Genomic DNA, 24027 nt, shown 5'->3' on the forward strand with positions numbered 1-24027 from the left:
TCAATATTTTTCAACATTCTACCTGACCTAATGGCATGGCTTTAGACACAAAGTAGCTACTTGTTCCATTCCTGTTGAATAGCATACTAAATTAACCTTAAAGACAATCACAAGTTCCTTTGTCTAATAGAGAATCTTACTTAGTCCAGCAGATCTTGTCTAGCAGCTCCTTCATTGTCATACGATCCCACTCTTCTGCAAGGGGTGCCTTCCATGGGGCATCACTGGGAATCTACATTCAGATGAGGATTCAGGGGAGAAAAATGTTATTTTCTACTTTAAGTAACTATTTCAATGTATTAAAAATTCTAACTTAAAGAGGAAATATATGTTTTCCAAATCTCCCAATAGTAACTTTACTGCAAAGCCAATGCTGTCTGTGTAGCTTTTCTGTTATAAATCTATACCACATGGTCCATATTTAATTTATGATAACATTTTTTTGCACAATAAATGGAGGCTATATTATTATTGGTCTATTTCTAAATATCAATTACTAAATTATTTATTTAGAGATAACATTCATAAATTAAACTTCTCACCAAAGATTATACAGCTATACCAAATCATGTCTAAACTGGAATTTCAAGTCAAGCTTTATGTGTATTTTTTTATAAGTTTCTGCTTTGAGCAAGGTTGTGACTAAAAGATCCAGGAGTCTGGTTTTGTTATAGCCTCTGTAGTTTCTAGCTTAGAAATACATCCCAGGAAAGGGTGAGTGATATATGATTTTCTCCCTCACATAAGTATATAGTATACAAATAGCAGTCTGTTGAACATCTCATTATTTTAAAGGTTAGAAACAAGTTCATTTATTCATTTCACAAATCATTACTAAGAGTTACTATGTGCTACACAATGTGCTAGGCATTGATGAAATGTTGCATCTTCTTTCTTTCAAGGACTAAATTTATTATGAAAAATACAAATGTTGTCATAGAGCTTTAGAAAGCTTTACCTCTTGTCCCATATCATCCATTGTCCTCCAAAGATTGTTATGATCTAGGTAGGTAATTGGATTCCACACAGGTGGGAATGGGCCCTTGAATTTGTATGATTTTTCCTGTGAGATACAAAGATTTAAAAAAAAAACAGCTTTTAAAATGTAAAAGCAGTTAAATCTGCTAAGTAGATAAATGTCTGTAAGCTAAATCATGTTAGTATCAATATGTGATACACATTCAAGTGTTTTAGTTCTTTGTGGCCTTAGAACTCTACTTAACATTTGAGCAGAGATTTTAAACAAAATTTTGTTACCTAAATAAATTTGGTGCCAAAATAAACACAATAGAAAAGCTCTGAAATTGGAACCCTCACTTGTAAATTTTAAATGCCAATACAGAATTAGGGCTGAAGTAATCTCATTTGACAGTGATACTTGCAAATATATGAGTCAGAATATTTGTGGGACTAGAGGATCAGAAGATTACAACTATAAACATTATACAAAGTAGTAGGAGATGAAAAACTAATCACATAAATACAATAAAATGTAGGGAAAGTAACAATACAGGGTCTATAAAGCTTCCTTAAAGAATCAGATATGCAAGGACAACTCAGAAGTTCCCAGAGAACAAAGTTAAAGCAGAAAGAGATAACTTTATACCTCTCTTTGGGATGTTTATACTACCTGGTTCTTCCAACAAGGCAGGGATACCTTGACACAAAGGTGAAGGGAACACATTTCTCCAAGGATAAATAATATCTTACAAATCATTTATGGGAGGTTTAACTCATTAATGTACAAAATATAGTGAAACACACAAAAACTACTCTGGGTCCATTTGAAAACTTGAGTCAGAAGTTATCTTTCAAATGAACTGGAGTAACTCAAGGTCCATGGTTAACCAAAATCTCACAAATCTCATTCAGTGAAGTTCATTTCAAATTGATTTTTGTAGGCAGAAAAATTGCAGTTGCAAAATGAGAAGAAATCTAATTGCTTTTTTTTATCTTTTTTAAAGGTTTTATTTCTTTATGTATTATAAAAATGTATTTTCAAGAATGTCAAGATGGCCTCAGAGTAGGTAGTTGGTACACTCATTTTTTCCAAGGCCAAACTGGAGTTAAAACTAAATTTAAGAAAAATCATCCTCAAAAACCAATTTAAGAATAAATGAAGAAGAGTCTTATAACTGGTAGAAAGGGCAGAAATTTAAAAAGAGCTAGACCTGCTCCTACAAGCTCCCACAAGGCCAAGGTTCAGAAATGATATCTCAGCTGCATAGTGAATTACCCCTGAGAAAGGAGGGGACCTAAACCCAAACCCAGGTTTACCAGCCCAAAGCACTAGAGTTGGGAAGAGTCACCCACATAGCATTTGGCTATAAAAAGCAGCAAGGTTTCTCTCTTCCAGAAAGAGACAGAAGTCTGCAGAGACTCAGGCACTCTCTTAAAGAGGCAACACAAAAATCTCATTCATAGCTATATAACCTGGGCTCTGGCAGAAGGAGAGCTGAGTGACATAGAGTTGTGTGAGGAGAGTCTGCAGTTTGTGGATCTGTGTTAAGTCATTCTCCCATACTGCAGTCACCATCTTTCTTAGGCAGAGCATTACTTTCCATAGGCAATAACCTAGAAGAAAGAAATATGCTTCACCTTGTGGACATTAGGCTATGCTGAAGAGTCAGCTGCTTTAGAAAAGGAATAGAGGTCTGGACAGACTCAAGGAGTGACATCACCTCAGTTTTCTGGCTTTTAGGTGGGAGCTATTTTCCCACTTTCCTGTGAATCTGACTGATGCTTCCCTTCATGGAAGAGTCAACAGAATCACACTCTTGGAAGTTAGCACACCCACACTTTACCTGCAAAGGCCTGACCCACCTGTCTCTTAATGGCTCCACCTTGCTCAGGACTAAGAAAAATCCGGGACAAACTGTAACCTGTGATTCTGTGGTGGGGGCCACATCTACCATCTTCCCTGAAGACTGACTGGCACCTGCCCCTGAGAGGAGATCCAATAGCCCCATTACCCAACTCCACCAGAGGCTCTTCCAGCGACAGGGCCTAACAAGCAGCCAGCTTGGTGAGGATCTTATGGTGCCTTAAGACTTGCTGGCCAGCTCCTGGGCCAGGTCCTGGTAAAAGCTCGCCTTACTATGCACATTGTTCTTTCCCATGTGCACCTAAGTACAGCAACGTCTGCCACAAACTGTGAATTGCTTGTACATCAAGACAAATTGTGGAGGGTCAGTCACAAGCAGTGTCTTACATTGTCCTCTAACATATTTCTTCTCAAAAGGCCCAGAACTAACCCATCCAGTGGCCAGCTTTAGAAAACATTACAACAGGATCCAATTAGCTTCAAAAACAGCATATATAAAGGGAGATCTTATCAATCACCAAACCCCGCTAAATCTATTCTGGTTCCTGTGCTCAGCATCTGTCCAGCAGCTTGCAGACTTTGGTTAAGATAGAATCACACAATCAACTAGCCTAAGGGTCATTTACATGTACAATGGATCGATAGAAATTGAGACTTAATTATAACAGGACAACCCACATAACCCACACAGGGGACATTCTTGGAGCACCCAGCTCAGGTGATAAAAAGGCTGCACCACTGGACCCCAAAAAACAGCTATTATAAAGGCCACCTCATGAAGATTGGGAATAATAACAAATCTATCTAATATATATAAAGAAACACATAAAGGCAGCCAAAATGGAGAGGGAAAAAAAACCAAACAGACTCCAACAAACAGAAAAAGATAAATTACAGAAAAAAGAGCTAAATGAAATGGAGATAGTAACTTATCAGATATAGAGTTCAAAGTAGTAGTTATTTAGATCCTCAAAGAACAAAATGAGAACTTAAAAGAAGAGATAACTAACATAAAAAGAAATAAAGAAACCATAAAAAGGAACCAATCAGAAATGAAAAATACAACATCCAACATTAAGAATACACTGGAAAGAATAAACAGTAAGAGGGATGAAACAGAAGATTGAAACAGATTTAGAAGATAAAAAAAAACACTCAGAGCAACAACAAAAAGAATTAATAAAGAATGAAGATAGTTCAAGGGACTTTGGGGACAACATGAAGCACAAAAGCATTTGTATCATAGGGGTACCAGAAGTAGAAATGAGAGAGCAAGGAATCCAGAACCTATTTGAAGAAATGACAAAAAAAACTCCTTAAGCTGGTGAAGGAAAAAGAAACTCAAGTCCAGTAAGTGCCAACTTACTGGACCTAAACAAGATGGACCTAAAGAGGCCCACACCAAGACACATCATAATTAAAATGACAAAGACTAAAGACAAAGAGACAATTTTAAAAGCAGAAAGAGAAAAACAATTATAAGGGAGAATCCATTAGACACTCAGCTGATTTCTCAACAGAAATATTTCAGGTCAGAATGTATTAGAACAAATTATTCAAAGTAATACAAAGCAAGGAACTACAACCAAGACTACTCTACCCAGCAGGGCTATCATTTAAATTTGAAGGAGAATTAAAGAACTTCTCACCCAAAAGAGAAGAAGGAAGAAAGAAGAAGGAGGAGGAGGAGGAGGAGGAGAGGGAGGAGGAGAAGGAGGAGAGGGAGGAGGAGGAGAAGAAGAAGAGGAAAAGCTAAATGAGTTAATTACCACCAAACCAGCATTATGAGAAAGGTTGATAGGCTTTCCTTAAGAAAAGGAAAGAAGGGATTAAAAAAAAATAGAGAGAAGTACAGTTAAAAAGTTAAAAGAAAAAAATGGCAATAAATGTGTATCTATCAATAATCACTTTACATGTAAATGGCTCAAATGCTCTAATCAAAAGCTGAAAGGATAAGGAATTAAGACTCATGTATATACTGTCTTCAAGAGATCCACTTCAGAACAAAAGATACACACAGACTAAAGGAAAAGGGATGGAAAAAATATTTCATGCAAATGGAAATGAAAATAAAAACCTGTGGTAGAAATACTTATATCTGGCAAAATAGACTTGAAAACAAAGGCCGTATTCAGGGACAAAGGTCACTACATAATAAAGGGAGCAACCCAACAACCAGAGATAACAATGGTAAAATTTGGGGCACCCAATTTAGGAGCATGTAGATATGTAAAGCAAACTTTAGTGGACATAAAGGGAGAGATCAACAGAAATACAGTCATAGTATGGGATTTTAGCACCCAATTCATATCAATGGATAGATCTTCCAGATACAAAATCAACAAGACAGCTTTAATTGACACATTAGATCAGCTGGATTTAACTGATACGTTCGGAGCATTTCACCACAAAGCACCAGAATAGACCTTTTCTAGTGCATTTGGAACATTTTTAGGATTGACCTCATGTTATGACATAAAACAAATCTCAATAAATTTAAGAAGGGTGAAATCATATCAAGCATCTTCTCTGACCATAATGGTATAAAACTAGAACTGAGCCTGACCAGGCAGTAGTGCAGTGGATAGCGCATCAGACTGAGACACAGAGGACCCAGATTCCCAACTCCAAGATCACTGGCTTGAGCACGGCTCATCAGCTTGAGCGCGGGCTCACCAGCTTGAGTGCAGGGCTGCTGGCTTGAGTGTGAGATCATAGACATGACCCCATAGTTGCTGGCTTGAGTCCAAAGGTCACTGACTTGAGCCCAAGGTCGCTGGCTTGGCCAAGGGGTCACTGGCTCGGTTTGAGCTGCCCCCTAGTCAAGGAACATATGAAAAGCAATCAATAAACAACTAAAATGAAGCAACTAAAAATTGATGTTCATCATTCTTCTCTGTCTTTCTTTCTCCCTTCCTGTCTGTTTCTTTTTCTCTCCCTCTCAAAAAATTTAAAAATAAAGTCTGATTTAAGTGTTAATCTCATTTTAGAAAATAGCTTTATACAACCCAAGTGCCCATCAGTAGATGAGTGGATAAAGAAAGAGCTGTGATACATATATACAATGGAATATTACTTGGCCATAAAGAAGAATGAAATCTTACCATTTGTGAAAGCATGGATGGACCTAGAAGATATTACACTCAATAAAATATGTCAGAGAAAGACACATAACATATGATTTCACTTACATGTGAAATCTAAAGAATATAAATGAACAAACAAAAAAGAAACAGATTCACAGATACAGAGAACAGATTGATAGTTGCCAGAGGGGAGTGGAATTGAGGTACTGGATGAAAAACATGAAGGGATTGAGAAGTATAGATTGGGAGTTACAGAATAGTCATGGAGGTATAAAGTACAGTATGGGAAATATGGTCAATAATATAGTAATAAATATGTATGGTAGCAGGTGGGTACTGGAACGATCATGGAACACTTTGTGAAGTATATGATTCTCTAACCACTATGCTGCACATCTGAAACCAAGACAAAATAATACTGGTATTGTGACTTAGCCAATTTGACACATAAAATTAAGCATTATACTTCTTTAACTTTATTGAGTTGTACTTTACATACAAATGAAACCACTTTAAATGAATGATTTGGAGAGTTTGACTCATTTATGCATCTTCATAATCATTATCACACTGAAGACATAAAACATTTCCATCATGCCAGAAAGTTCTCTCTTGCCCTTTCCTAATCAATCCCTGCTCCATTTCTGGTGGCAGAAAACCTCTGATTAGTTTTCTGTCACTATAGATTGGTTTTGCCTGTTCTAGACTTAAAAAAAAAATAGTTGGAATCATGCAGTATCTATAATTCCATGTTTGTCTGGCTTCTTTTGCTTGACATAATGTTCTTGAGCTCTATCCATGTTGTAGTTTGTTTCCTTTTATTGCTGAGTAGTATTCCATTGTGTGGATATACCATTGTTTGTTTATCCATCCCCTGTTGATGACTATTTTCTGTTTCAATCTATACATAAGGTGCTATGAACATTCTTTTACAGGTCTTTTTGTGTACATGTTTCTTTTCTCCTGGGTAAATGCATAGTAGTGGAAAGGCTGAGCTGTGTGATGGCTGTATGTTTAATGTTTTAAGTTTAACTGTTTTCCAAAGTGATTGTACCACTTCACATTTTCACCAGCAATGTATGAGAGTTGAACTTGCTCCACATCCTGACCAACAATGTAAACTTTTATTATTCTTCAAAAACACTTTTGTATTTTAGAATGATATTAGATTTATACAGAAGTTTCAGACATAGTACAAAAAGTGTCCCTATATCTCCCAACTAGTGTTCCCTAATGTTAGCATCATACATTTATCAAAACCAGGAGACTGACACTGGTATATCACTACATATGAAACTTCAGATTTTATTCAGACTTTACAAGTTGGTCAACTATGTATTTTTTTCTGTTCCAGGACAAAACAAAACACAAGAACAAAAACACTTCACACATACAAATTGAGGGACATTCCACAAAATACTTGAGAAGTATTCTTCAAAACTGTCAAGGCCATGAAAAGCAAGGAAAGACTGAGAAATTGTCACAGACCTGATAAGACCAAGGAAACCTGATGACTAAATGTAATGTGTTATCTTGCATGGGGTCCTAGAAGATAACACATGGGCAGGGACCAGAGGCCACATGTGGAATTGGCAATCCACTGGCCCCCATTGAATATGCAGCAGGTGTTGGCCTTATTAGATATAGGTGCTTTTGCAGCAGCTAAGAAAACTGTCAAGGCAGCATAAGCCTTGCATGTGTTAGACCCTGCCAGGCCCTTGAGCTTGACATTCCATTCATGTGACCTCTGGGGAGTTTGGACAGGGCTTGTGGCAATAAACAAAGTGCTTGTGGAAAGGTACTTAGGTCTGATATCAACGAGCTATATAACTAGTTTGCTATAATGGACTTTTACCTTGGGTAATTTGCATAGGCAGCTGGACTATCTATCGTGGACTGATCACTGAGTGGTATAACAGACTCTTAAAGCAGGAACTGCAACAAGAAGGTACAGTACTCCAGATTTTGAATGAGAGATCCCAATGTGGGGGCTGGCACCTGTGGAAGCCTTCCTGCACCAAGCAGTTGGTTTCATCCAGTTGCAGATACACACCAAGGACACCATATTCAAGCTGGGCTTTGAGCAGCAGGGCAACATGCTCCTGTCCCAACAGCCCTCCTTAAAGGCCAGTGGATTCAATGGACATGGCCCTAGACAATACAAACCTCCACACCTACAATGGGTGGCCTTGTTGGCACTGTGTGGTAGGAGGCTAGAGATGAGCCTCCAATTAACTCATGGGCAATGAGCACCTGGCCACCGAAGGTGGATTATCCCTTGAGTGCTCAGGGAGTAAAGGGAACCTTTGTAATTATTGTCATTTCTGGTATAGCTTGTGCCTTAGTAGTCTGTTGCTATAGTCTCTACTGTTTCTGTGAAATATGGATATAATGGACCTCACTTCTCACACAGGGACCATCACAGAAGATACTTGTTATGTAGACTGTGAGGCCAGCAACTCTAAAGGGGTGGACTCTAGGGAAAACACCTATGGTTAGGTTTGCTCACTTGTTTTCCATCTGCAAGCACTTTGTATAATTAGTGCATGAACACATGGCAGAAAGCCACATGTGTGTATAGACAATGTAAGGCTACAGGTACTTTACCTCAGGGGTGATTTTCTTGATCGCTTGCCTGCCACCACAAGGAGTGGTTTTTCCTGATCACTTGCCTGCTACCCTGAGAAACAATTCTCCCATTTGCTCACCTGCCTTTGCGAGATCCAATAAATGGCAATGGCCCAACACTGAGGCTTCACAGTTCTTCTGTGGTCTGCCCAAATCCAGTGTAAACCTTCCTGGCCTTGAGCACTGGCATTATAGCCACTCACCAGCTGTGTTAAGTTGCTTAACATCTCTGTGCTTCAGTTTATTCACGTATCAAATGGGATGACAGTAACTCTTTCATAGAGATATTGGAAAGATGATGTGAGTGGATCCATGTAAGTTACTCTGAACAGTGGCTAGCATGTTGTAAGTTCTCAATAAATGGCATTATTGTTACTGCAGCTGCTACTGTGGTAATTATAATTTTTGCATGCCTAAAACCTACTGGCATAGATTGTTGAGGAATAGTAAGTTAACAATAAATGTTGGACATCATCTCAGGTATATGACCTTCAGCTATGTGGAGAGGTAAGGCAGGGATGAAAGGTGGACATCCCAGGAGTCATATTTGATGCAAATGTTACATATCACATCACACATATATACATATGTGTGTGTATTTTATCCTTATAAAATTTTAGGAAACTATAGAGAAACAGTGAACATTCATAATTCTACCAAGTAGAACTCTATTATAGCTTTTTTCCAGCATGTTTCTTTTATCTTTTCATATATTTTATACATTCTACAGTTGAGGTCTTAATATACATATTATTAGTTTATGTTGTATCTTAAACACTTCTCATGTCATTTATTTACCTGTTAGGCATAATTATCTTTATTTTTATTTTTATTTTTATTTATTTTTTTCTGAAGCTGGAAACGGGGAGAGACAGTCAGACAGACTCCCGCATGCGCCCAACCGGGATCCACCGGCACGCCCACCAGGGGCGACACTCTGCCCACCAGGGGGCAATGCTCTGCCCCTCCGGGGCATCGCTCTGTTGCGACCAGAGCCACTCTAGTGCCTGGGGCAGAGGCCAAGGAGCCATCCCCAGCGCCCGGGCCATCTCTGCTCCAATGGAGCCTTGGCTGCGGGAGGAGAAGAGAGAGACAGAGAGGAAGGAGGGGGTGGGGTGGAGAAGGAAATGGGCGCTTCTCCTATGTGCCCTGGCCGGGAATTGAACCCGGGTCCCCTGCACGCCAAGCCGACGCTCTACCGCTGAGCCAACTGCCCAGGGCCCATAATTTTCTTATTATGACATAATATTACATAATATGCATAGACCAGTAACAACTCAAATTATGGTCTAAGGACACATTCTTGTATTCTTCCTTCATTCTGTTTTCCCTTTCTAGACACATCTGAGGGAAGCTTTTTTGTTGTTTATTTCAACACAAATAACATATTGCAACAGCTTAAATGGGCCAATGCAAATATGAAAATCCAGCTGTTTCTTATCAAGCCAGATGTAAAAAAAGATATGTAAAAATGCCAATCAATGCCACCCACATGATTTTTTTGTTTTAGAAATAATTTTTTTCATAAAAATATTTTAATTTGTAATAGGGTTATTGTCATTTTAGTATAATGAATAGATATTGTTAAAAATTCTCAATTCAAATCTTAATATGGGAAATATAGATAGAGATACATGAGAAGAGGCTACTTGAGGTTCTCAATAAATTTTAAGAATGTAAAAGTTTGAAAAGCACTGAAATAGAACTGCAGAAGAAATGCAGGATGAATTCGTCCTTTCTTTTCCCTTCCCTTCCCTTTCCTTCCCTTCCCTTCCCTTCCCTTCCCTTCCTTCCTTCGTCCCTCCCTCCCTCCCTCCCCCTCCTTCCTGCTCCCTCCCTTTTCCTTCCTTCCTTTTTCCTTTCCTCTCTTCCTTCCTTTTCCTTCTTTCCTTCCTTTCTTTCCTTCCTTCCTTCCTTTTCCTCCCTCCCTCCCTCCCTTCCCCTTCCTTCCTTCCTCCCTCCCTTCTTCCTTCCTTCCTCCCTCTCTCCCTCCCTTCCTTTCTCTTCTTTCCTTCCTTCCTTCCTTCCTTCCTTCCTTCCTTCCTTCCTTCCTTCCTTCCTCCCTCCCTCCCTTCCTTTTCCTCCCGTCCTTCTTTCTTCCTTCCTTCCTTTCTTCCTTCCTCCCTTGCTCCCTCCCTTCATCCTTCCTCCCTCGCTCCCTCCCTTCTTCCTTCCTCCCTTCTTCCTTCCTCCCTCGCTCCCTTCCTTCTTCCTTCCTTCCTTCCTTTCTCCCTCCCTCCCTTTTTCCTTCCTTCCTTCCTTTCTCCCTCCCTCCCTTCTTCCTTCCTTCCTTTCTCCCTTCTCCCTCCCTCCCTCCCTTCCCCTTCCTTCTTTCTTTCCTTCCTTCCTTCCTTCCTTCCTTCCTTCCTTCCTTCCTTCCTTCCTCCCTCCCTTCCTTTTCCTCCTGTCCTTCTTTCTTCCTTCCTTCCTTTCTTCCTTCCTCCCTCGCTCCCTCCCTTCTTCCTTCCTCCCTCGCTCCCTCCCTTCTTCCTTCCTCCCTCCCTCCCTCCCTCCCTTCTTCCTTTCTCCCTCCCTCCCTTCTTCCTTCCTTCCTTTCTCCCTCCCTCCCTCCCTTCTCCCTCCCTCCCTCTCTTCCCCTTCCTTCTTTCTTTCCTTCCTTCCTTCCTTCCTTCCTTCCTTCCTTCCTTCCTTCCTTCCTTCCTCCCTCCTTCCCTCCCTCCCTTCCTTCCTTCCTTCCTTCCTCAACATTTGTTGTTCTCTTAGCTTTAGATTTGGAATAATGATGCATATCTCACAGGAATATTGTAGAAATTAACTGAAATTATACAGAGTATACAGGATGCACTCACTAAATGGATGTTGTTGACGGTTCTGTGATGATGATGATGAATGTTCTGTCATTTATGCAACAACTACTTAAACATAAATCCTTGTCCAGATTTTTTATTAATCCCTTTGGATACATTCTTAGAATCAGAGTTCTTACAATTAAGTTTTATGTTTGACTTTTTAAAGCAGACCTACTGAAAATACCAACCAACCTGATCACGATGTGGTCTTATTTTGTAGCCTGTGAGCCTCACAAACTCATTAAAAACATCTGAAATCTGCCTTCTGGATTCCCCACCTAACAAGTCAGGAAGCAGCTCTCAGAAATAGTTTGGCTTGGCAACATGCACATCACTAATATCAACTTCAATGCTCCAGATGCCCTGCTCTTCTCTTAACCCTTGTTCTCTGGAAGCAAATACCCTACAAACTGATTTCTGTCCCATCTGGGAAGCCCCTTTGCCATCTTATTCCTAATGCTGACTCCATCTCTGCCAGTGGAAACAGGTGGCCTATCCCTTTTTAGAGTCGGCTCTTTGGTAATGACCTTTCCTTTTCTGCATTTTTCTTCTGCAGTTCATGGGAATCTTGCTTCTCTCACTGTGGGGAGTTGGAGTAAACTGCTCAGGCCTCAAGAATTCAATCATTTTTAGTTATTGGCAAAGACTATGCCTGGGCCATAAAGCTCTACTTTTTATCTATATTTCTAGTTTGGAAGAAAATAAATTTCATCTTTCCCATGGGGGAAGAGGAAAGGGAGTGCTAAAATCTCTATTTAAGCAAATGGATTTATTCTGTTCATGGGTTCACATTTCTAAGCGCCTGAGGCTGGCATTAATGCTGTCTTCTGATTATATTATCTGGCTGGAGGGAGGGTCAGACAATAATGGCATGTTTTTTAGAATCTGCCAGCAGCACTAAAACACATGCAAGACCTGAAATTATCCATGTAGGGGGAAATGGAGATGATGGGGTTGGTAGTGGCTGAGAAACTAGGCAAACCCTGGATGAATAACAATAAGAAACAATAATAACAACAGCTAACACTAAGTGTTGAGTCTATTCAGGTCTTGTTCTGTGCACTCTACATACATTGATCCGTTAATTTTAACAACATTTTTTTCTGATGGAAAAACTGAGGTATAGAGAAATGATATAATTATTTCCCCAATATATTACAACTAATAAATGGCAGCAAGATTTAAATTCAGCCATTTAAAGGCCAATGTATTTGATCATGAAGTTTTCCAGCTTCAATTACAGTTATAATTATTATTGTCAAACATTGCATTAAATTTTAAAAATAAATTATTTAATTCTCACATCCCTGTCAGTAAACTGATAATTGTATGTTTCATTTTACATATGTGTTCTGATGTACAGAAAGATTGATAAACTTGTTCAAGTTAACACAGCTTTTATGCAGTGAAAACAATGAAAACAATTTAACTTCACCTTTGTATATTCAGAGTTCAAGCTTTCAATTAGGTTCTCTCTTCTAAGAGCCACTGCTCAGCTGGTTTAAAGAAAGCATTTAGAATCAGTAACTACTTGAGATTCTTACAAACCAGGTAGAAGCTAATAATGGATTCAATAACCAGCCAGATCTTTTTATGGCTGTCCTTCATATTTCCAAGCAAGGACCAGTCCAACCCATTCTCAAATGTCTGCTACAACAGTTCAATTAATTGATTTATTTAACAAATATTTCTTGAACATTTCCTGTGTACCTGCCACTGTTCCAGGTTCTGGGGGCACAGCAGTGGGTGACAACAGACAAAAGTCTCTGCTCTCCTTGAAGTTTATATTCTAATATGCATAAACAAAGTAAACTAACAAGACAAAAACTAAAATTAAATAAGAAAATCATGTAGTGTATTAGAAGGTGATAAGTGCTAAGGAAAACACAGTAGAGAAGGCAAAGAAGTGTTGGCAGTTTGGTGTCGATCACAATTTAATAGAGTGGTCAGAAAAGACCTCATTCAGAAGATATTTCAGTGAAAAGTTCAGAGGGTGGGGGGAACATGTGACTGTCTGGGTGGAGAGACTTTAGGCAGAGGCCCCAGCAAGTATCCTGAGAGAGGTTATGAATAGACTGCAGAAAGCATGGGAATGAGGTAGATTCATCCTATCTCTTCTTGCTCACTGGAAAACATCCAGGCTCCTGGCTCTGGTTCTCAGGGTTGCTAGAAGAAGGTGGCTGCTAAGGAAGTGGCATCTGTGCTCTGGTCAGGCAGTTTCCCTGATCTGAGCAGGCCACTCTCATCATAGCATTATTGCTGCATCTTTCCTCAAAGCCTCTTTGATGTCTTCTCTTCCTTCTCCTTCTCCTCCTTCTCCTTCTACTTCTCCCCCTCTCCTCCCCCTCCTCCTTCTCCTTTCTTTCTCCCTTCCTCCTTCTCCTCCTCCTCTTCTTCTTCTTTTATTTGTGACAAGGACAAAGAGAGACAGAGAGAGGTACAGATAGGGACAAACAGGAAGGGAGAAAGATGGCAAACACCAATTCTTCGTTATGGCACCTTAGTTGTTCACTGACTGCTTTCTCATATGTGCCTTCACTGGGGGCTACAGCAGACATAGTGACCCCTTGCTCAAGCCAGTGACCTTGGGCTCAAGCTGGTGAGCCTTGCTCAAACCAGATAAGCCTGCGTGTCCCAGTCCAACACTCTATCTATTGTGCCACCACCTAGTCAGGCAGTATTTCATTTTTTAAGGTTGAATAATATTTTATTGTATGTATATACCACATTTTATTTATTCATTAATCTGTTGGTAGACATTTGGATTGGTTTTACTTTTTGACTATTAGAACACTATTGCATGAACATTTGTGTATTAATTAATTTTACAGATGAGGAGAATGAGTCTTAGGATAAACAACTATCCCAGAATCACACAGCTAATGAGGGGGTATCAAATTCAGCTGTGTTTTAAGTCAAGCTAATTTCCCAGCTCAGTTCACCTCTTGTATATCAGGAGATCCAAGATCTGAATGGTATCTAATATGCAGGCAACAGCAGGTACCAACATGGCCCAACTTATTTCCATTTCTCTCTTTCTGTGTAATAGTAATTATGACTTTAAAAACCTTAGGCAGAGAGACAAATCAAAAGATAAGTATCAAATTAGACCTAACAATATATTTAGGTACATATGAAGAGAACCAAAATTGTTTTACTGATATGCTTGGATTGGTCCAGGAAAAAAATCTCTAGGCATCGTACCTTTAAGTGTTACTAACACTTGAACAATTTCTTCTTTTTCCAGTAAAAACATATTAACTACAAGGTATCAGACAGGCACTAAGTAATGCTCTGAAGATATAAAAATAAAATAAAACCTAGTCCCAGGCTGAAGCTTTAGTCCCAGGCTAAAATCCACTTGGACAGGCAGCTCATGGAAACAGAGAATTATAGGCTTATAATTAAAATGTGGCACATGGCTGGCTTCATAACATTATCTGCCTACATGGTTATGATTGCAAAGCTCCTTAGTGGAACCCTCAGTCTTTGGGTATAGAGAGCGATGTCATGGAGAACACAATCAGCAAGATTCATGGCTGCATCCATCTTGTCTCAGATACCTCTATACTTCTCAATCCAGAGCCATTCTGTTAGCCAGGTGGCAAGCCCCAATAAGTAAAGCTTGGCCTAAAGCCACCAAAGAGAAGAGTGGACTACCCAACCGGTCAATGCAGTGGATACTGTCATAAGTTTGCCCATATCCCCACTCAGAAATAAGGGACTTACTTCTTCAGCTGCTAGATGTGCTCCTGGCAGGCAACCCTTGATTCTTACCCCCTTCTGGGATTATTCCAGCTGTAGAAAAACCACTACCTAAGGTTAAGCCACCTTCTCTATGTAGCCCATTTTCAACAACTGACTGATGTAAAGGGTCATCTGATCTTCAGAATTCCTTGTAGGGTTGTCTGAGGCTTCTATTGAAATTACATTACAGATTGATTACTCCCTCTGCTGGCTCCTGTATCTTTCCCCTCCTATCCACAGCTGTTGATCTCCAGAGCACCTCCTAATAATCGTCTTGCACGCTTATTGCCATCTCAGAGTCAACTTCCCTGGGAACTCCACCAAAATAGCTATTCATTAGCATGAGCACAATAGACTGTAGCAATGTCAAAAGAACTCAATCCCAGGGCCTGGTGTGATCCAAACCTCATAAAAAACTTGTAGACCCAGGCATTAGTGGAACCTTATATGAGAATGAAAGTATTTTCTTTTGGGATGATTAGTGGGGAGCTACCAATCTTTTTCTCCCTGATCTTTACCAACAACTTGTTAATGAGAATGAGAAATACAGCATTAGCTGTATTGCTGCACACATAACTCAGATTAAAAGGAAGAAATTATGAGAAGAAAGTTTGTAATCAAATGTAAGGCCTGCAAGGCAAAGCTCATTGTTATATCATATATGATAATTGTAAAATCCCATTCATGTTCATATAAAAGTTTGTGCCAGGAGCAGGGGTGAATTTGTCATCCTAAAAATGTCTCCAATGTCCTAAAAATAGTCTCTTATTATATTTTTAAGTTTTTTTAGAAAAGGACTTTGGCCTGACCAGGCGGTGGCACAGTGGCTAGAGCGTCAGACTGGGATGTGGAGGACCCAGGTTCAAGACCCCAAGATTGCCAGCTTGAGTGCGGGTTCATCTGGTTTGAGCAAGGCTCACCAGCTTGGACCCAAGGTCACTGGCTCAAGCAAGGGGTCACTCGGTCTACTGTACCCCCCCTCCCCGTCAAGGCACATATGAGAAAGCAATCAATGAACAACTAAGGAGCCACAACGAAGAATTGATGTTTCTCATCTCTCTCCCTTACTCCCTTCCTGTCTGTCTGTCCCTATCTGTTCCTCTCTCTGTCTCTCTATGTCTCTGCCACACACAAAAAAAGAAAAGAAAAAAAAAAGAAAAGGACTTTGGAGTTAAAATGATCTCTAAATTCCAATGAATTTTAAATAACTCTGAATATTGAAATCTCTTTCATGCATTTTAACATGCTCTGCCAGTTGCATTAGCTTACATGTAATCTTAAAGAAAAAAAAAACACTTTATTCTCACTAAAAGACAATAAAATCTTCCAAAAATAATTTATATCACAAAAGACAGTTTCCCTAGCTCCAATATTCATTTAATTAATATATCTAATGTGGTTTTTCATAGACAAAAATATAGATAAAGCGCTTGTTTAAATAACCATCATTAAAGAGTTGTAAAATTCCATGCTTGTATAGATACGCTATGTCTTGGAAGATTTTACTACAGAAGTACAATATTGTGATAATATATGACAGGTCTTTGCCCCTAGTGTCTGGTACAAGAGTTTTAAAACATTTGGAATTTCCTGAGTAATAAGAATGAAAGTAATGTCTTTTATTATTTATAACAAACCCCTTTCAACCCTACCTGAGTTTATGCTAATGAGGTGACTTTTTGTGGACCCTTGGATAGCTTCAGGACTTCAAGAAAAATCAATCATGTGATTAGAAATCTAGCACTTTAGCCCATCCCTGGACCTACAAGGAGAGGTGAGAGAGTTTGAGGTTGATTTAATCACCAATGGTGAATGATATTCTCAATTATGTCTACATAATAAAACCTCCATAAAAACCCCCAAATGAGGATGCTCAGAAAGCTTGCAGGTTGGTGTGTAAATACGAATATTTCGTTACTGTCTCCATACTGTTCTTTCCACAAACTCTATGCGGACAGAAGCTCCTGTGCTCAGGATCTTTCAAGATCTTTTCCAAACCAATGCATTTAGCTGTTCATTTGCATACTTTATAAGAAACCAGTAGTAGTAAATAAACTTTTTTCCCTCAGTTCTGTGAGCTGTTATAGCAAATTTTAGAACCTGAGGAGTGTGTCATAAGAACACCTGATTCATAGCAAGTTAGAAGCACAAGAGGCCTAGAATTTGTGACTGGCATCTGAAATAAGGGCAGATTTGTGGGACTGAGTCATTAACTTGTGGGGTCTACACTAACTCTGGGTAGTCAGTATCCAAATTAAATCAAATTGTAGTATACCCAGTTGGTGTCCCAAGAGTTATAAAATTGGTTGGTGTGGGAAAAAGAAACACCCACACACATTTGCTGTCAAAGTGTTGTAATTAAAAATAGATTATATTAAGATTTAAAGTGATCTTTAGGTGGTTGAATCGTAAGGCAGTAAGAAAATAAAATCAAACACAATAGCCTTAGTGAAAAAGGACACTCAGCATAACCATGGTCATTGCAAACCCTTATTTTGGAATTTTTAAACATTCAAAATCACTTGGAAAAGGCCTATTTTTACATTCATTTACATGTGATTAGTAGTATCAGCAGTGGCAAAAATGGCACCAGGTGCTAGACTGGTGGAATCAAACCAGGCCTTGATTCAGCAACCTTAGTACTTGAGTAGGGAAAGAATTCAGAATCAAGACTCAAACTATAAGAGAAAATTTATTTAGAAGGTCACAGAAGTAGAATAAGTGAGCTGTAGAACAGATGGGCTCAGGAAACAAGTTACTGAGGCAAGAGAAGGGTAACTTGTAGCTTAAGACAGAGAGGTAAAGGATATACACCTGGAGCGGGAAGAGGTAGGGGACAAGAATGGTGTGGTAGTACTCCCAAGAGGGAGAGAGTGATGAGTCTTCTGTCCTGTGGGTTTTAAGGGTGAGGATTTTAGGGGAGATCCCATGTGAGGATCTCAATAGAATATTCATCAGCTCTCCAGGTGTGTCTTTTCAGGGTTGTGGTCTCTATTGACTGGTTGGAGCCAGGGCATGGGCTCATTAGCCATGGCAGTAGGTATTGATGTCAGCATTGTTTATCTGGTTTAGTTGCTTTTCAGGGCCTGGAACTAAAACACAACTGAGGCTTAGATGTATATGATGCAGTTCAAAACCTAACTGCCCTGGGGCTTAAGCCTTAAGGGCTTCTCTGGTCCTATTGTTTGTTCCCCCTCTAAGAGAATGTAACCCACATGACTAGTAACACTGCAGGGAAAGAAAGGTCAGGGAGGTCCCAACTACATGAGCAGCAATATGAAAGGTCAGGGGTCCTAAACCACATGGCCAGTGATATGCTAGAAAATAAAAGATTACCCTGGGGCAAGGTCTTTGTTTTCCCGGTTGCCAGGCACCCAAGGCTTCCCTCTGGTGACCTTCTGTACCTGGCCCATCATCCTTGCTCTGCTCTTGTCAGTCTTACTGCCTACCACAGATGTGAGAGCACAGGTCGTCATGTTCAACACAGAACTTGGTAATCCTGTGAACTCAAACAAACAACTTCAACTGCTGGGCCTCTGTATAATGTGGATGTAAACAGAACCATTGTCATGGTGTGATTGATGGCAATCAATGAACTGATAAATATACAGTATAGTCTTAGCAAAGTGCCTTGTACATAGTAAATGTGTAAATATTGATAACATTATCATTATTGTCCCTATACTGTTCTTCCCACAAAAGGTATTGCCAATCATCATTTTGAGGTTGAGAGCATTGGCTCAAGACACAGACAAATTGTATGACGTTAGGTAAATTACTTTACATCTCTGACACCTTAATCATCTGTTAAGTGTGGGAAAGGCCTAGGGCTGAGGAGAAGATTAAAAAAGATAATATATGTAAAGTGCTTATAAAGATGTTATTAGTATTTTAATAAATTCAGCAATGCTTAAAACATATCTTGAGCCTCCCATGAAAAGAGGCTTTTTGGGCCCTCTAGAGGAATCCCACTGTATGAATCCATGGATGACTTGTAGCAGAAGGTGCAAAGCTTCCTGCTATTACAACATCACTCAGCATGTTGGGATTTACCAACAGAAAAATTAATTTCCAACTGCCCACCCCAGTACTCACTTTCCAGGGAAGGTGATCATCTAGTTACCTTCACTAGAAAGCCTGCTCTGAACCTCCAGACCTGGACCCTAAACTCCAGCCTCAGAAAGCAACTCAGCTAATCCTAAACAACTGTACCATTTTCCTAGCCCAACTATAGCCTCACTGATGTCACAGGTGCAGGACAACAGGTGCATTCCTAGTCTTTCAAAGACATTATCCAAATGCTTTTGGTGTCCCTAAACTATATAGAGTAATGAGAAGATGAATAAACACTTTGTAACCTGGGTACAGATATGGTGCAATATAAAATCAGAGTAGGAGAGAGGAATTAGGACTTCTAAAATAAATGTTTTTTTCTCCAAATTGGTTTTTCCTCAGATGTCAGTTATTACCATCTTTGGGTTACTAGACTGTCATTTTGAAATCTGAGAATATGTGATGATCTAAATCTAGAAATAATTTGTCAAAAAAGCAGTTTACATATATGTAAAAACCTCTTGAAGTGATTTCTTTACCACATGAGATTTTTTTATAAATGATAATATTTATAAAATTATTTTTATGTATTATCATATTTAATTTCCATGATGACACGAGGAGGTATAAACTAACAGACTCACTTTATGGACTAGGAATTGAGGCTTCTATGGAACAGAAATTACATGCCCAGGATCCATAGTGAATTTACTGAAAGTCCAAGGTGTTAACAGAGGCCTGTGACTCCAGAGTTAGTCTGCCTCTACAGAGTTCTCATGAGATGGAAAGTCATATCCTTCAATGTATCCAACACAACATGCGTTCTACTCTCCATCACATAATTTACCCAGTGCCATAATTGGCCTCTGAGTAATGCTAGTACAGATACCAACTTTTTACTTGATATATTGTTTGGAGAAAATGTTTACTTTCTCTAATGGTACAAACAAAAATGAAGATTCACTTAGATGATTTGGAAGAGCTCTCCCTAAGAAACTGAATGCTTTGAAATAAAAACTCCACTTTGAAATAAATCAAAGGAGACTTTACGCATTAATAGAAAGGTTTCCTTGGCCTCAAAATGAGCTCTGCCACTACAAACATTGACCTTTTGTGGTAAAATTGTGTTTATTTCAGAGTCATTTTTGAAGCACTGAGAATGGTACTGGGCAGATCCCAATTAGTAGAACATTTAGGGTCCAGTAGAGAAATGACATAGCAGGAGAAATCTAGAGTGAAATGCAGATAAAGGAAAGATAAATCTGGCAGAGGCAACTTGTGAATTTTACATGCAAGACATTCTGGAGACACTTTAAGAGAATTCAAATTTTACCAGCTGGACTAAAATAAAAAGGATATCTCAGAGGCATCTGCTTATTTGAAATAATTATATTCAGGAAGAGTCTTCAAAAAAATTCTCTTAAGGAATACTTTAGATTGACACCCTTATGTTTAAAAAAAGAAAAACATTGCAAAGGAGAAATTGTGAGCAAGAAGAAAGTGAATGAGAAAAATAAGGATTGCAATAGGCAAGCATCATAATTAACCATCAACTCCACTACCACCACCACTATCAATATCATCATCATTTTCTTCTTCTTCATCAGTATGGCTAACATTTTTGGAACATTTGATATGTACCAGGAACTCTTTCAAAGATTTTGTAAATTTAATTCATTTATCTTTCATAACAATCCTATGATAAATGTTTATTATTATTTATTATCTCCAATTTTTATATTAAGAAACAGAAGCACTGAATCTGGCTGGGTTGGCTCAGGTGATTAGTCTGATATACCAAGGCTTCGGGTTTGATCTCCCATCAGGATACATATAAGAATCAACCAAAAGTTAAAGCAGAGATGTGCCTTGGGTGAATTGACATCTATGAAAAAGAAATATACATAATCATATCTGTCTGCACATACACACACACAGAGTATTTATTTACTCATGATGAAATTTCTGTAGACTATTCTTCTTAAAAGTTAGATCATGTTACTTCTCTATTAAAATTTTTCTATTGCCATCATCATTTACTCCCCATACTCATCTTGGACTTGGGGGTTAACACACAATATGGTGTACAAAGAAGTGTTGTAGCACTGGGCACCTGAAACTTGTGTAATTATGTTAACTAGTGTCACCCCAATAAACTCAATTAAAAAAACTAACCTAAAGCCCTGGCCAATTGGGGCAGCGGTAGAGCATCGGCCTGGTGTGTGGAAATCCCAGGTTCAATTCCTGATCCAGGCACACAGGAGAAGTACCCATCTGCTTCTCCACCCTTCCCCTTCTACTTTCTCTCTCTCTCTCTCTCTCTCTCTCTCTCTCTCTCTCTCTCTCTCTTCCTCTCCGCAGCCAAGGCTCCATTGGAGCAAAGTTGGCCTCGGTGCTGAGGATGGCTCCATGGTTTCCACCTCAGGTGCTAGATTGGCTCCAGTTGTCACAGAGCAACCCCCCAGATGGGCAGAGCATCGCCCCCTGGTGGGCATGCTGGGTAGATCCTGGTCGGGCACATGCAGGAGTCTGTCTCTTTGCCTCCCCGCTTCTCACTTCAGAAAAATACAAAAAAAACCCCAAAACTAACCTAAAATAATAATAACTTTCCAATGACTTCCCATAACACCCAGAGTAAGTCAATGTTTCTTATAACTGCTTATAGACCCTCTGCTTCCTAGTGGTGGATGGATGTTACTTCTCTGACCTTCCAGTGCTGTTTTGTGGCTCCTGCATAGTGGTTCATGATTGTGCTCATCTGTTCTCAACTCTGCATTCAGTAATGATAAATTGATAGGTTGACATGAGCCACGGTGAAGTATTTACACCATGCCAACTCCACAGATATAAGTTTTTGGTGAAATGTTGCCACTTCAGTGAGGTCCTACCTGACTACTTTATTTGGATTTAGATCCCACTTTCCCATACCACCACACCCCATTTTCTATCAGAAGGCAGTTTGGGCCTTCTGATAACTGTTTTTCCATATGGCTAAGAAGATATTTTATTACACATTGCTTTAAGTATGTTGAATATTTAATAGATCTAGTTCAAAAGTTCAAAGCCATTGTAGATATGAGAACTGTAACAGACTTTGAAAGCCAAAGCTTTTTGTATAATTCAGAAACTTGGTGGTTAATGGAATTATAAGTCCAAAATATATCAACTCATATACCTATTAAAATTGAGAGTGTTAAATTAAAATTTTTAAGTTTCAGGCAAAGTAATATATGAATGTTTAGTACATATGATTTAGCTTTTTTTTTTAAGTTAGAGGAGGGCAGATAGAGACAGACTCCTGCATGTGCCATGACTGGGATTCACTAGGCAACCCCATCTGAGACCCACGATCAAATCAACCAAGCTATCCTCAGCACCTGAGGCTGATGCTCAGATCAATGGAGCCATCCTCAGCGTCCGGGGCTGACATTAAAATGAATTGAGCCACTGGCTGTGAGAGGGGAAGAGAGACAGAAGAGGGAGAGTGAGGGGAAAAGAAGCAGATGGTCCCGTCTCAAGTGTGCCCTGACCAGGGATCAAACCTGGGACGTCCTCACACCAGAACAAGGCTTTATCAACTGAGCAAACCAGCCAGGGCCTGATTTAACTTTATTTGAAGAAAATATGTACTTTATATTATTTTTATTTTGTATTTTATCATATTTCTTTTTTTTATAATTTTTCCATTAATTTGAGAGAAATAAAGAGAGGGAGAGAGAGAGAGAGAAACATCAACTTGTTTCACTTAGTTGTTTCATTTAGTTGTGCACTCGTTGGTTGCTTCCTCCTCATGTATGCCCTGATTGGGGATCAAACTTGTGATCTCAGCATACCAGGACAATACTCTACCCACTGAGTGACCTGATAAAGGCTTACCGTATTTATTGATTGTTCCTGTTACTGAACATGGAAAGCAAAGTAAAGTAAAATGTTATCATTCCCATTCTATAGGCATATAAATTCTTTGTTCTATATATTTTATTTGTTTATTGCCTGTCTTCCCCAGCTAACACATAAGCTCCATGAGGGCAAGGCTTTTTGTATGTTTTCTTTGCCTCTGTATTTTTAAGTTTATTTGTAACTTAAGGTAGACAAGAAAAGTAGTCTTTAATTCTGAAATTTTGGTGGGAGCTGGTGGTATAAGTGTTGAGATGGGAGGCCCTCTTGGTTTATTGCCAGCATATTTAATCACTTATTTCCTGTCTTACTAGATTACTTGTAATGAGAATATTTTAATTTTTCCCCCAGAAGCAATACCAAATCAAGGTCTGCCCAATTGTGCTCTAAAAGGGACAGGCTCACACAGGGGCAATTACCCATTCTTTCAGTCATTCATGCAAGAAACATTCACCTAAACCATACTAGTTCTATCCAAGTGCTGGAGATACCATAGTGGAAAAAATAGAAAAAAAAATTCTGACCTCATGGAGTTTACATCTTACTAGGGAAAGCTAGATGAAAAACAAATATGTTATAATGTTAGGGATAGAGAATAGCAGGCTGGAGGGTAACTACTCTTTAAGATATCAGGGAAGGCCTCTTTGAGGAGGAGATATTTGAGTTGAGACCAGGAAAGAGCATTCGAAGTAGAGGGAATATCAAGTATGTTTTGGTTATTACTACCTAAAATATAACCCCATGTCATAAAAGATTAATCTAGCATTACCTCTAATAGTTATGTGGGCTTACTGGACTCAGCTAGGCAGATCTTGCTTGAAATCACTCATGGGGCTGCATAAGAGAGTGTCTGGGGCTGCAGTTACTTGAAGGTTCAACTGTGCTGGAGGTCTAAGGCAACTTCACTACAAAGTTTAATGTTTTGGTAAGAATGACTGAAAGGCTACATGAAACTGAGACAGGTAGCCAAATTACTTATATC

General features: G+C 39.2%; 1 protein-coding gene across 1 annotated transcript in view; it reads right to left on the minus strand.

The window, feature by feature from the left end:
* MAOB (monoamine oxidase B) overlaps window positions 1–24027 on the minus strand; it is a 165553-nt gene that overhangs the window by 53270 nt on the left and 88256 nt on the right. Inside the window, exons 4-5 of the mRNA XM_066249767.1 lie at window positions 959–1063; window positions 141–232 (exon numbers count right to left, since the gene is read on the minus strand). Coding sequence (XP_066105864.1) covers window positions 141–232; window positions 959–1063 — 197 coding nt within the window. The remainder of the gene's footprint in view (window positions 1–140; window positions 233–958; window positions 1064–24027) is intronic.

The sequence above is a fragment of the Saccopteryx bilineata genome, chromosome X (genome assembly GCF_036850765.1).
Source record: "Saccopteryx bilineata isolate mSacBil1 chromosome X, mSacBil1_pri_phased_curated, whole genome shotgun sequence".
Lineage (NCBI taxonomy): Eukaryota > Metazoa > Chordata > Mammalia > Chiroptera > Emballonuridae > Saccopteryx > Saccopteryx bilineata.